The 13,460-nt window shown below is 43.0% G+C and overlaps 1 protein-coding gene across 1 annotated transcript in view; it reads right to left on the minus strand.

Moving 5' to 3' along the window:
- Window positions 1-2,552: 2,552 nt before the first annotated feature.
- LOC124613658 (peptidoglycan-recognition protein SA-like) overlaps window positions 2,553-13,460 on the minus strand; it is a 201,315-nt gene continuing 190,407 nt past the window's right edge. The window contains exon 3 of the mRNA XM_047142374.1: window positions 2,553-3,281. Coding sequence (XP_046998330.1) covers window positions 2,728-3,281 — 554 coding nt within the window. The 3' untranslated portion in view covers window positions 2,553-2,727. The remainder of the gene's footprint in view (window positions 3,282-13,460) is intronic.

Below are 13,460 nucleotides of genomic sequence, written 5' to 3' on the forward strand. Positions count from 1 at the left end.
CATATCATATCTGTCAACAGTTTTCAAGAAAGATGGGGCCCCACCACACATCGCTCATAAAGTTCACCTGCTTTTCCGAAACACATTTGGAAACAGTCGAATTATCATCCGATCATTTCCAGGTGCTTGGCCGGTACGATCACTTGATCACACTCCCTGTGATTTCTGGTTGTGCTTAGTTCTGCTGTGCAGATTGCAATCCTGCGCTTTCAGACTCGTTTGGACACTGATGGGCGCCATATTGAGCCCTTTTTGTGGCAGTAATGTTACCGGTACGTAATGGTATAATGTACCGTAGCAGCACGTTAAAAGTATTTCAGCTGACTTTATTATACATTATTTCTCTTCCCAATGTCCTTGACATTAATGCCACCAAGTTTGGTCCTCGTACGGTAATTAGTTCCCGTGTTATAACGTGTTAAATAGGGAAAGTTTAATTTTAACTAGCCGGTAAAAACGCTTTCCGCACTGTTTGTCTCCATCTGACAAGAATTTACCAAACATTTAGGTGTGTTACGCTACTTCCGGATGCAAACAAATTCCTCGTTAGATAATGATGTTTTCTTGATAAAATGTGTTATCTGTCAGAATTTTGACGTGTAGTTTAACGGTTTTCGCCACTTCTGCATTAGACAGAAGTGTGAAACGCAAGTGTTTTAAGATGTAATTGAAAGGCACAAAAAATCAATACAAGTCTCCCTCCGGCACTCGAGAATTTGACCACTCTGGTAAAAGATTTGCAGCCTCTCGCAGTATGTCTGTATTCAATCGTGTAGAAGGTTTGAGACAGCATGTATATTGAGTGTTGTCAAGTGTGAGGGCACAGTATTCGTTAACGCTAGTGACTATTACGCCATACTGCTACTACGTTTGACCCGATGTGGTAGACATCATATTAATATTGGCGTATTTTATTGTTTCGTATTACAACTTGCAATACACCATTTCAAGCCAATGGTGCATTTAAAAATTATCACCATTTCACCCTTATATTAAACGTCAGTCGATAATGAATCAGCAATATAAACCATCAAAAGTCTCTATGATAACCCATACAAAAGACGAAGATGGATGTGACTTTGGCATAGCGTAATGGATAAAATAATAGATTACGGCATAGAAGGAAGTAGGTTTGCGTGCTGCTATATGCTGAGGTTTTCTTCTTCCATTTTAGTGGTGTGACCACAGGTGTATGTAGTAATATTCTGTAATATTGGATGTTATTTACATTTTCGTCTGATTATAAACTGAGGGATAAAATAAATATTTGGCTGAAACTTCCTGGCAGATTGAAACTGTGTGCCGGAGGACCGAGACTCGAACTCGGGACCTTTGCCTTTCGCGGGCAAGTGCTCTAACAACCTTTTTTTTAAAAAAAAAAAAAAAAAATCTCATTTTGTTCGCTTTTGTTCGTCGCGACTGCTCGGGGCGGACGTCGGAAGGTAACCTTTTAAGTTCGTTATTGATCGATTTTTTTTTTTTTTTTTTTTTTTTTTTTTTTTTTGCAGAGGGCACGTAACCCTCTGACCGAACACGCTGAGCTACCGTGCCGGCGAAACTTTTCACTCGAGGGAAGACTTGAACCAAAGACCTCTCGTTCCGCAGCTGCACACGCTAACCACGGGACCACGGCGCTCCTGTTCAAATGGTTCAAATGGCTCTGAGCACTATGCGACTTAACTTCTGAGGTCATCAGTCGCCTAGAACTTAGAACTAATTAAACCTAACTGACCTAAGGACATCACACACATCCATGCCCGAGGCAGGATTCGAACCTGCGACCGCAGCGGTCGCGCGGTTCCAGGCTGAAGCGCCTAGAACCGCACGGCCACTCCGGCCGGCCGCTCCTGTCCAACTGAGCTATCCAAGCACGACTCACGCCCAGTCCTCACAGCTTTACTTCCGCCAGTACCTCGTCTCCTACCTTCCAAACTTTCAGGAGTACCAGTCCTCCATGGTTCGCAGGTGAGCTTCTGTTAAGTCTGGAAGGTAGGAGACGAGGTACTGCCGGAAGTAAAGCTGTGAGGAGGGAGTGTGAGTCGTGCTTGGGTAGCTCAGTTAGTAGGGCACATGCCCGAGAAAGGGAAAGGTCCCAAGTTTGAGTCTCGGTCCGGCAAACAGTGTTAATCTGCCAGGAAGTTTGACATCAGCGCACACTTCGCTGCAGAGTGAAAATCTCCTTCTGGAATATTTGACTGTTTATTTCCGAATATATAGCTGTTTCCCTGTGAGTGGTTGGGCAGGAATCTAAACGGTCAACTGAAATTACTGCGAGTAAAATGATAAGCAATAAAATTCAGACTGTTTCTTTTCAAAAATATTTGTCTTTTTATTTCCTAATATTTGGTGATTTTTGAGTGTGTGGTTAGGCAGGAACCTAAGAGGACAGCTTAAATTTCTGCGATCGTATTCTTCCTTGGCATAAATAATCGCTTGTTTATTTCCTAGCAAAAATGGCTCTGAGCACTATGGGACTCAACTGCTGTGGTCATAAGTCCCCTAGAACTTAGAACTACTTAAACCTAACTAACCTAAGGACATCACACACATCCATGCCCGAGGCAGGATTCGAACCTGCGACCGCAGCAGTCGCACGGTTCCGGACTGCGCGCCTAGAACCGCGAGACCACCGCGGCCGGCTATTTCCTAGCATACACAAAGATTACGAAGAGACAGATATTGCCCATGTTATAACCAATGGCACTTCCGGCTGGTATATTTCTGACGCTAGCTGGTGCAGTTGCCGGCGTGGGCGGCGCCGCTGTAGAGCGACCAGTGTGGCAGCTTCTTGACCAGCCGGTAGGCGAGGCTGCCGGGGCTCTGGTTGTACTCGACCTGGCAGAGCGCGAACAGGCGGTACTCTTCGCTGACGGCGCCCCGGCGCACGCCCTCCTGGATCAGCGCGCGCAGCGCCGCCATCTGCAGGTCAGAGGGCGGCCGCAGGCCCTGCGTGAAGCGGCCGGCCAGGCTCAGCGTGACGCTGTTGTCGGTGAAGGGCGGCCGCCGCTCGGCCGTGTAGTTCCAGCCGCGGCCCTCGTACACGTAGCCGTCGCCGCCCACCACGAAGTTGTACGCGATGTCGTAGTAGCCGCGCGCCGACACGTGCAGCCGCTGCAGGTCGCGCAACAGCTGCACGCACTCGTCGTAGACGGCGCACTCCTCCGAGAACGTGTGGCTCACGATCACGTACCGCACGGGCAGCGACAGGCCGACGCGCCGGTCTCGGATGTCCTGCGACGACCACTCGCTCTCGGCGATCACCGTCAGGTTGCCGCTCGTGTCTGCAAACGTGACGTCATCATCAGCCACTCACTCGTCACACAAATCAAGCTGAGTTCACACACACAACGAAAGTCTCGCCACAGCTAGTGGCATTATGCAGCTGCCTGTGTGAACCCACTTCTGTGGCGCAAATTAAGAGACGCAACTTTCTCATGCCACAAAAAGTTCAACCTGGTTGTACTTTGCCACCATCTTTCTACCAATGACCCCTGGTGGCTGTATTTCGAAACACGAGTATTCTGTCGCAGTTAACACAGGTATAATTACTGCTGTACTCCATTCGATTTCAGTGTGTTTTCATTTTATTACTGAAAAAAAATCAAAAATCTGGTCTCCTGGTACACTTTCGCAGCTTGTGAAACTACAAGAACAACAGCCTATGTTTAATTTTCTGTAGTAGTGTGCGTGTGTGTGTGTGTGTGTGTGTGTGTGTGTGTGTGTGTGTGTGTGTGCAATATTTGCAAACCAATGATGTTGACCTATCCCATAATCTTGAAAGTTTTTTTTTATGAATAAATACGAGAGTGAGTCAAATGAAAACCTTAAATTTGTAATAAGAAATCGAAATTTTGCGCCGTTATCCTGTAAGTTGGTAAGCGTGCTACAAACAGCATGCAGAATGCCTGTGGGTGGCAGCATAGTGCAGAAGCACACATACCGTTGCAGTATCAGTATAAAGATGGCCATCCCACTTGCTACTTGCTCCAGGGAAGAACAGCGTTCTGTTATTCGGTTTTTGCGTAGTGAAGGTGGGAAACCTATTGAAATTCATTAACGAATGAAGGTTGAGGATCGTGATGCACGTTTGTCACAGCAGCAACTCTACGAATGGAGTAGGAACTTCGCAAATGGTGTGACTTCAGTGGAAGATGCCCCTCATCCAGGTCAGGCACAACGAGTTGTGACCACATAACATTGCCGCAGTTGAAGCCATAGTGAAGGAAAACCGCCGAGTGACACTGAATGATATTGCAGCATGTTTACAGATTAGTCATGGGTCAGCACACCACATTGTGCATGATGTGCTCCACTTCCACAAAGTGTCTGCAAGATGGGTGCCACGGCAGCTGACTTCTTAAATGAGAGAACGACGTACTGATGCTTTGGAGAACTTCTTCGGCGCTTTGAACGAGAAGGTGATGGCTTGCTCGCAAGAATCGTTACGGGGGACGAAACCTGGATTCACTTCCACCAACACGAAACAAAGAGAGCGAGCAAACTAGACCTTGCCCCAAGTGATTTCCATATGTTGGGACCACTCAAAGACGCAATGTGAGGAAAGAGGTTCCGTTCTGATGGAGAGGTACGCCACGTAGTGCATGAGTGGTTGCGCAGACTACCAAAAGAATTTTTTTCCAAAGGAAATAAATAATATTTTAAAAAATATTTAAGGTTTTCATTTCACTCACCCTCGTAAGTAAAGTTAACATGTAACCAGAAAAAGAGTTGTGTAACCTTTATTGTGAGACCAAGCACTGTGTAAGTTGTGGATTACTCGCGGGAAAATAGTCCCCGAGTGTGATGTGACAGCTGTTAAACTAAAAATTAATTATTCGAAATGCCTACATCAATGAATACCACAATATTCTAAAATCTCTGAAGAATGGCGCGTCTGCAGATGATATTTATATGCCAGCTGTTGGTTACTTTGCGATAGCATTTTCATCCGTGAGTGTTATTTCTGTTGTAAAGTGTGTTTTGTGACACCTGAGTTATTCTTGCGCAAAATCTATTTTCAGATGTAACATTTGGGTCTCATCTTCCTTGTATTTAACTCTTGTCACAGTTACAGTACCATAACCTGCACTATAATATTAATACTCACTCATACGATTGCAGTTGATGCCATGCTGAAAGCTGTACAACTATGTAGAATTTGCGGCGTCCTGTGTGAACGGTAACTCACGGTGCAACCGCAGAAAGCCACAAGATGTGGCGTCATGTTAGTTGCATGTGTGAACCCGGCTTAAGACACCATTTAGGTGGGAATTGTGTAGATCGATTCAAACTTGACATCTACTACTCCACAATGCATTTCAGATAAGGTCGTTCACACAGGTCGCCTACGGAATGAAATACAGAATAGAATGGACGTCAACGTCAAGTTTGCAGTTTCCTCGGGGAGAAGATTCCGTAGTTGACGCTAGGGGGCGGCCAATGGCATCGTCTTCTAACATCGGAAGTTAACGTAGTCTCGCTCATGTTACTGTGGTGGATTTTAAGTTAGTCTTCTTCTCACTGCTGGCTTCATTTTCATGACACACTGCAATGCTTCCATGACTCTTCGTTATTATTCTTACGAGATGTTTTGCACAAAATTGGCCATGCATTTGTAATGAGAAGAATGTTTTACGATTTATAATACACTCCTGGAAATGGAAAAAAGAACACATTGACACCGGTGTGTCAGACCCACCATACTTGCTCCGGACACTGCGAGAGGGCTGTACAAGCAATGATCACACGCACGGCACAGCGGACACACCAGGAACCGCGGTGTTGGCCGTCGAATGGCGCTAGCTGCGCAGCATTTGTGCACCGCCGCCGTCAGTGTCAGCCAGTTTGCCGTGGCATACGGAGCTCCATCGCAGTCTTTAACACTGGTAGCATGCTGCGACAGCGTGGACGTGAACCGTATGTGCAGTTGACGGACTTTGAGCGAGGGCGTATAGTGGGCATGCGGGAGGCCGGGTGGACGTACCGCCGAATTGCTCAACACGTGGGGCGTGAGGTCTCCACAGTACATCGATGTTGTCGCCAGTGGTCGGCGGAAGGTGCACGTGCCCGTCGACCTGGGACCGGACCGCAGCGACGCACGGATGCACGCCAAGACCGTAGGATCCTACGCAGTGCCGTAGGGGACGGCACCGCCACTTCCCAGCAAATTAGGGACACTGTTGCTCCTGGGGTATCGGCGAGGACCATTCGCAACCGTCTCCATGAAGCTGGGCTACGGTCCCGCACACCGTTAGGCCGTCTTCCGCTCACGCCCCAACATCGTGCAGCCCGCCTCCAGTGGTGTCGCGACAGGCGTGAATGGAGGGACGAATGGAGACGTGTCGTCTTCAGCGATGAGAGTCGCTTCTGCCTTGGTGCCAATGATGGTCGTATGCGTGTTTGGCGCCGTGCAGGTGAGCGCCACAATCAGGACTACATACGACCGAGGCACACAGGGCCAACACCCGGCATCATGGTGTGGGGAGCGATCTCCTACACTGGCCGTACACCACTGGTGATCGTCGAGGGGACACTGAATAGTGCACGGTACATCCAAACCGTCATCGAACCCATCGTTCTACCATTCCTAGACCGGCAAGGGAACTTGCTGTTCCAACAGGACAATGCACGTCCGCATGTATCCCGTGCCACCCAACGTGCTCTAGAAGGTGTAAGTCAACTACCCTGGCCAGCAAGATCTCCGGATCTGTCCCCCATTGAGCATGTTTGGGACTGGATGAACCGTCGTCTCACGCGGTCTGCACGTCCAGCACGAACGCTGGCCCAACAGAGGCGCCAGGTGGAAATGGCATGGCAAGCCGTTCCACAGGACTACATCCAGCATCTCTACGATCGTCTCCATGGGAGAATAGCAGCCTGCATTGCTGCGAAAGGTGGATATACACTGTACTAGTGCCGACATTGTGCATGCTCTGTTGCCTGTGTCTACGTGCCTGTGGTTCTGTCAGTGTGATCATGTGATGTATCTGACCCCAGGAATGTGTCAATAAAGTTTCCCCTTCCTGGGACAATGAATTGACGGTGTTCTTATTTCAATTTCCAGGAGTGTACTTGGGACAGAGAAATGGCCTACCGTTAGATGAAATAAGATCTTAAATTGATCTTGTTAAGGGTGAGAAAATCAGCGTTGTTGAAAGAGGAAAATACAGTTGGTTTTTAATTATTTAAATAATAACACGCTGCACCAGTTACGTTTTTTTCATGCATAGCATTCAACAATTTATTCCCATTAATAAGTGCAATTGCATTGGTATTTTTTGTGATCTTTGTGTGTGTGTTGTTCTGCCTCCCTTGCCCTGTAGTCGTCTTCTTAAGGTTTTATTGCAGTCGGAAGATACCTGCGTAAATCTTGTAATTTTTGAACACTAATGTTAGAAGATAGTATTTTTGTCCATCCACTTACAGCTACTGTAACTCCTTCGTTATGCAGAAATTCATACACACGAAAATCATCGCTCACACTGGTTGTTTATGTGAAATCAAAATATGATACGAAGAGTTTGAGCATTCCTCGAATCCTTGGGATCCCCTCCACGTAGGATTAAAGGCATAGAAGCATTTCTGAAGCGAGTTGCTCGAACAGTTACTGGATTAACACGCAAATATTACGGGGATGATTCATGAACCCAAATGTGAATTCTTGGAGTGGAGACGGGGTTCTTCTCACGAAACGCTTCTGAGAAAAGTTAGAGAACTGGTAATCTTCCAACGCAAATTTCGCGTTAGAGACCATGAGGATAGGAAATTGGGACACGCACAGAGGCATATAGACAGTCATCTTTCCCTTGCTCAGATTGCTAGTGGAATAGGAAAGCAAATGAGTAGTCGTGCTACAAGGCACCCGCCGCCATAATAACACACTGTGATTTGCGGAGTATGTATGCAGATACAGACGTAGATGTAGGCAGAGGAGTTCCATTCTTCGTGAAATACATTATTCACATCAAGTTGCCACTTATAACTTCTATTACTAACACTAGTGACTACTTAAATTATCAATTATGCTTTATCTTTTATTTTAGTTAGTCAAAAAATACCATTTTCTAACACTAGTTTTTAAAAATCACAAGATTTATATTTTCAGTGAAAGCATTTTGACGACTGCAAGGGAAGAGAGCCAGAACAACTCACATGCAAACATCATAAAAAAGTATCAGTGTAAATATTTCCAAGAGAATAAATACCTGAAACACATCGGACTATGCATGAGGAAACGCAACTGGCACAGAGTTTTATTATTTAAATAATCAGTAGAGTAACACATTTGCAGGCTTTCTAAAAACATTGATTATGATGACTAAAATTAAATGCAGTTGGTTTTGACATTAATTTGAACTATTAAAAAAACATTAAAGATAGAGCAAAAATGTTTTGTTTGTTGTCTTCTCAATACTGAGTTGCGCATATTTTTGAATTTTTTGCGCAACACTTTTCCTACTCTTTCAGTTCCCAGCAGCTAACCACATAAACTTTGTAAAGAACACCCATTGTGAATTTTGTTTTGATATATTTCATCTTTGCTAGTTCCTTAATTCTGATACAACATTCCAACTAGTTGCATAGCAAATGATATTTCATAACCTCACTTTTACCGTTTCGTTCTGGGGTATATGAAATGACATTGTGCTGACGTTTTGTCTAGTGTGAAAGTACCGCGATACGATGGTGCAGTCGCCTTCAATTCCGTTCCGTTACACTGGTTTCCACTGTGAGCGTTAGATGTCGAACACTGGAGGGCAACAGAATGGAAGGCGACGGCACTGTCATATCGTAGTGCTTGTGTTTGTGGTTTTTATTGGTCCCGTAAACTACCTTTTGTACAGCTACGTGCTTGTAACACAGGAAACGTCATTATGCTTATAATCTAGACTACACAGTAAATACATATAATAGCTTGCATAGTATTTACATAATGCTACATCATGCTCAGTCATTTACAATACATACACGAGTTTAAAAATACGATTTTGTGACATAAATCTTTTATTGTAAATGAGTCGTTTTAAATGTAGTTTACTTTCTAATATAATTTCTAATTCTGTTTTCTCTTACTGTGGTATATAAAATTTATCACTGACGTCACGAACTTTTCTACACAGTCTGTTCAAGTATTCAGCCACACTACAGAACTCTTCTTCTGTTAAAATCTTCTTTAGGATTTCTGGGAACATACGTTTTGAGATTTCGTAAGTATCTTGGCAGTGTTTGGATTTACTTTCTACCGGAACATTTAGGTCCTTTTTCGAAAATTTGAAGTCTATGTGAAATGCACCGAAATTGTTTTCCATTCTTTGTATGGGGATGAACAGCCTCATTAGTCTCCAGTTTCTAGGATCTTGTAATGTTCTCACATTGGTCTTGAATATATATAGTGATGGAAATGTCAGAATATTAAGATCTTTGAAACAGTTTCTATAAGATTCTTTTTGCTTCTATTTCAACATAATTCAAATGGTTGTCTTTCCTGTAGTTCGAATATTCTGTCCATTCCTGTGATGGTTATGTTCCCCCTAACTGTAATTTCATATTCCATGGATGGTTCAAAAAGTCCATGACACGTCTTGATGTGCACAATGAGCAAGTTGTTTCATTACAAATATCACTGAGTTTAGCTAATTGGAAACAGTATTTATCTACCTCTACCAATTTAGCTCACTGGCTATCATTATTACGCAAAACTTAACTGATATTACCTCTTCCAGTTCTTTTTCACCCAGAAAACCTTGTGTGTAGTGTTCTTTTTGTCGCGCTTTGAAAGCCATGTACGTAGTTTTTACTGATTAATAATTAATTTTCCATGAGCCATTGTGCTTTATTATTGACTGATATGAAAGGATTTTCCTCAAGCGCTTCAAAATCATTGGAAAGATTTAGTATAGTTACATGAACTGCATACAGTATCATTTTTATTTTCGTATGCTTGTACATGATTTACAAATAAACTGAAGAGCATAGGTAACATTACAAATCCTTGAAGAACACCGTACTTAATACTCCTAACTTCCTATCTGTATACTCTGTTAATGGTTACATATTATCTCTTGTAACTGAGATAAGATGTTATCCAGTTGGCTGCTTGTCCACAAATACCAGAATTCTCTGGATTCTTTCCTTGGACTGCGTGATTAATTGCGTCAAACGTCTTGGCTAAGCCAAGAAAAATTCCAGACAGTACCATCCTGTTCTCCAAGGCCTGTGCAATAAATTCTGTTAATGATTCAATTGAATTCCCAATTATTTCCCTTTCTGGTATCCATGCTGTGTTGGAATTACTATAATATACAGGGTGGGGAAAATAAAAGTGGCCCGGAGGTGTGGATACGATTGGATGTGAAAGTATGCATTAAGCACACCCTGTAATGTGCACACCACAGGTATGTCTGTCACTTGAACCACACTGATTTAGATCATAGTGCAAGCTGCGTCAGTGTGAGTGGAGCAGTGCCATGTGGATCGTACTCACAGTGGAGCGGTGGGTGTTAATTGTGGGAAGTTACTTGACAACAAAGTCTTGGAAACGGTTTGGTCCGTTGTTTGCTGATAAGTTTATTGGTGTCAACGTGCCAGCAAAGAGTGCTATGCAATGCTTAGTCTAAAAAAGGGATCAGACAGGATCTGTTTTGAACAAATCAAAGAACATTCCGAAACATGCCTGCACACCACAAAATGTGGCTGCAGTTCACAAGAAAATACTTTAGAGTCCTATCAAATCAATCCGACGCCTGTCACAAGGGACTGGCATATCACACAAACATTTCACCTGTACTTGCATTGCATCCCTACCGAGTGTCTGTTGTCCATGCATTAAAACCAGCAGATGCTCCTCCATCTGTTCTTTATGTCTGATGGAGCCTGGTTTCACCTGAGTAGTTATGTCAACTCACAGAATTACAGGATCTGGGCAGCAGAGAATCCGCTTAACTCCCACAAAACACCACTGCATGATTAGAGGGTTGGGGTTTGGTGTGCAGTGTCTGCACGTTCATAAGATGATGACTTCGGCACATTGCACTGCCAACATTTTGAAACCATTTGTGGCTGCATTAACGGAGGAGGAAAAGTCCTACAGTTACTATCAATAGGATGAGACAACTGCCCATACAGCCGGCCAAACCTTTGAACACCATCTTCACGACTGACACAGTTGTTAGCAGAGGTCAGTCTGCTTGCGGCCTCCCTGGCCACCCATGACGCCTGATCTGTCTGTGTGCAGTTACCTTGTTGGGGGAGCCCTCAAGTCTAACAACCCTCATAGTCTTCAAGAACTGCAGCAGAACATTTTGGATGAGACTGCAGCAATGCCCGCAGTCTAGCTTCAATCCGACTTCAGCAATTTGCTGACCATGACCCAAAAGTGCCAAGAGATGAATGATGGTCACTTTCAACATCTACTATGGCCATGTTAGTACTGTACTTCCTTTATTCTCCTACATTTCTTTGTACCCTGGAACTCTGTTCACTGGGGCACTTTAATTTGCTCCCACCCTGTACTTTTCCTGGTAAGCAGTTAGATTTTTGAGCATGAGCATTTCGTATATTTTGGAGAAGCCTGATACTATGGATAATGGTCTGTAATTGTTAGGATCATCATCCTTTCCCTCTTTGTGTGTAGATATACTTTAATTAATTGAAGCTGATCAGGAAATATTCGTTCTGAGAATGACCAGTTGACAATATATTAAAAAAATTATTGAATGAAGATGGATTCATCAATTTATGTTCCTATTTAAGCATAGTGCAAGAATTTCTACGACCAAGTACTGTAAAAGCTAAATCATTTAAAACTTTCACACATATGGACATTTTGTGGAAGGACACACATAAGAAAAATACACACGTCGTCATGAAGCCTTTGCAATGCACCATGAAAACGAAATAAACATTAAAATAAAGCCTGAAAAGAAACAAAAGCATAAAATTCGCTACTAGAACATGACTGATTCCCATGTAAGAAAATGACGTCACTATCCCCTCAACAATGTAAATGGCAAAACTAAATTCCCAAGAAACTGTTATTTCATGTTCAGTTAAGTTGATAGCCTGTGTGGGATGCCATTTGAAATGCATCGTGAAATGTTTTGCTGTTATATTCCATTCTGCTCCCTCAATCTGGAATCAATCTTCATGTGCCCCAAATTGTATTTAACAAGATACTCAACCATCATGCAGTCAATCATTCTATAATTTCGAGTTACAATTTTGCTTCACATAGTGACCATGTTATGTATCACACATGAAATATAAAAAAATTAAAAATATGATATTTTGTTTGCACAAAGAAAACAAATTACAAAACTCCAGACAGGAAATTTAACTGACAGAAACCACACTTCCTGCCACTAGATATTTTTCTAACATACATGACAACAAATAATTATTCTTAGACATATATTTAAAAACCAATAAAAAGAAAATGAAGAAAAGAATTTTAAAAAGTCACTAATACTCTCATTTACTAATACATGAATTAATACAATAACATGAAATGAGATAAATAACTATGATAACAATAACGTATAAGTCATGCGGATAATTTTATTTCCTATGCTTTTGTACCCACACATTCTAGGACTGGCTCATGCAAAGATATAGAATTTGTTTGTAGTTAAATTCTTGTGCTCTTATAAGTGAGATAAAGAAAAATTAATTGAATGCCTACAATAATGCTGAACCAAACATGGTTGTAATGACTGTCATAATATTTATGCTCTGATACTAGGGTCCATTTCGATATAGTTATGAATATTATTAATGGAATTTTATTGACATTCACACCGAAAACATTGAAACGTTTCGGTGGATAAAATACAATGGGAGATTTTAAAGTTTTAATTATCACTCACCCCCCCCCCCCCCCCCCATGAACCATGGACCCTGCCGTTCGTGGAGAGGCTTGTATGCCTCAGCGATACAGATAGCCGTACTGCAGGTGCAACCACAATGGAGGAGTATCTGTTGAGAAGCCAGACAAACGTGTAGTTCCTAAAGGGGGGCAGCAGCTTTTTCAGTAGTTGCAGGTGCAACAGTCTGGATACAGACTTCAAGAAGAATATAATGATTCCAATCCCAAAGAAATCAGGTGCTGACAGGTGTGAAAATTACCGGACTATCAGTTTCATAAGTCACGTCTGCAAAATACTAATACGAATTCTTTACAGACGAATGGAAAAACTAGTAGAAGCCGACATCAGGGAAGATCAGTTTGGATTCCGCAGAAATGCTGGAACACGTGAGGCAATATTGACCCTATGACTTATCTTAGAAGATAGATTAAGGAAAGGCAAACCTACGTTCCTAGCATTTGTAGACTTAGAGAAAGCTTTTGACAATGTTTTCCGGAATACTCTCTTTGAAATTCTGAAGGTGGCAGTGGCGAAAGACAGGGAGCGAAAGGCTATTTACAACTTGTACAGAAACCAGATGACAGTTATACGAAATGA

Source organism: Schistocerca americana, chromosome 4 (assembly GCF_021461395.2).
Source record: "Schistocerca americana isolate TAMUIC-IGC-003095 chromosome 4, iqSchAmer2.1, whole genome shotgun sequence".
Classification (NCBI taxonomy): domain Eukaryota; kingdom Metazoa; phylum Arthropoda; class Insecta; order Orthoptera; family Acrididae; genus Schistocerca; species Schistocerca americana.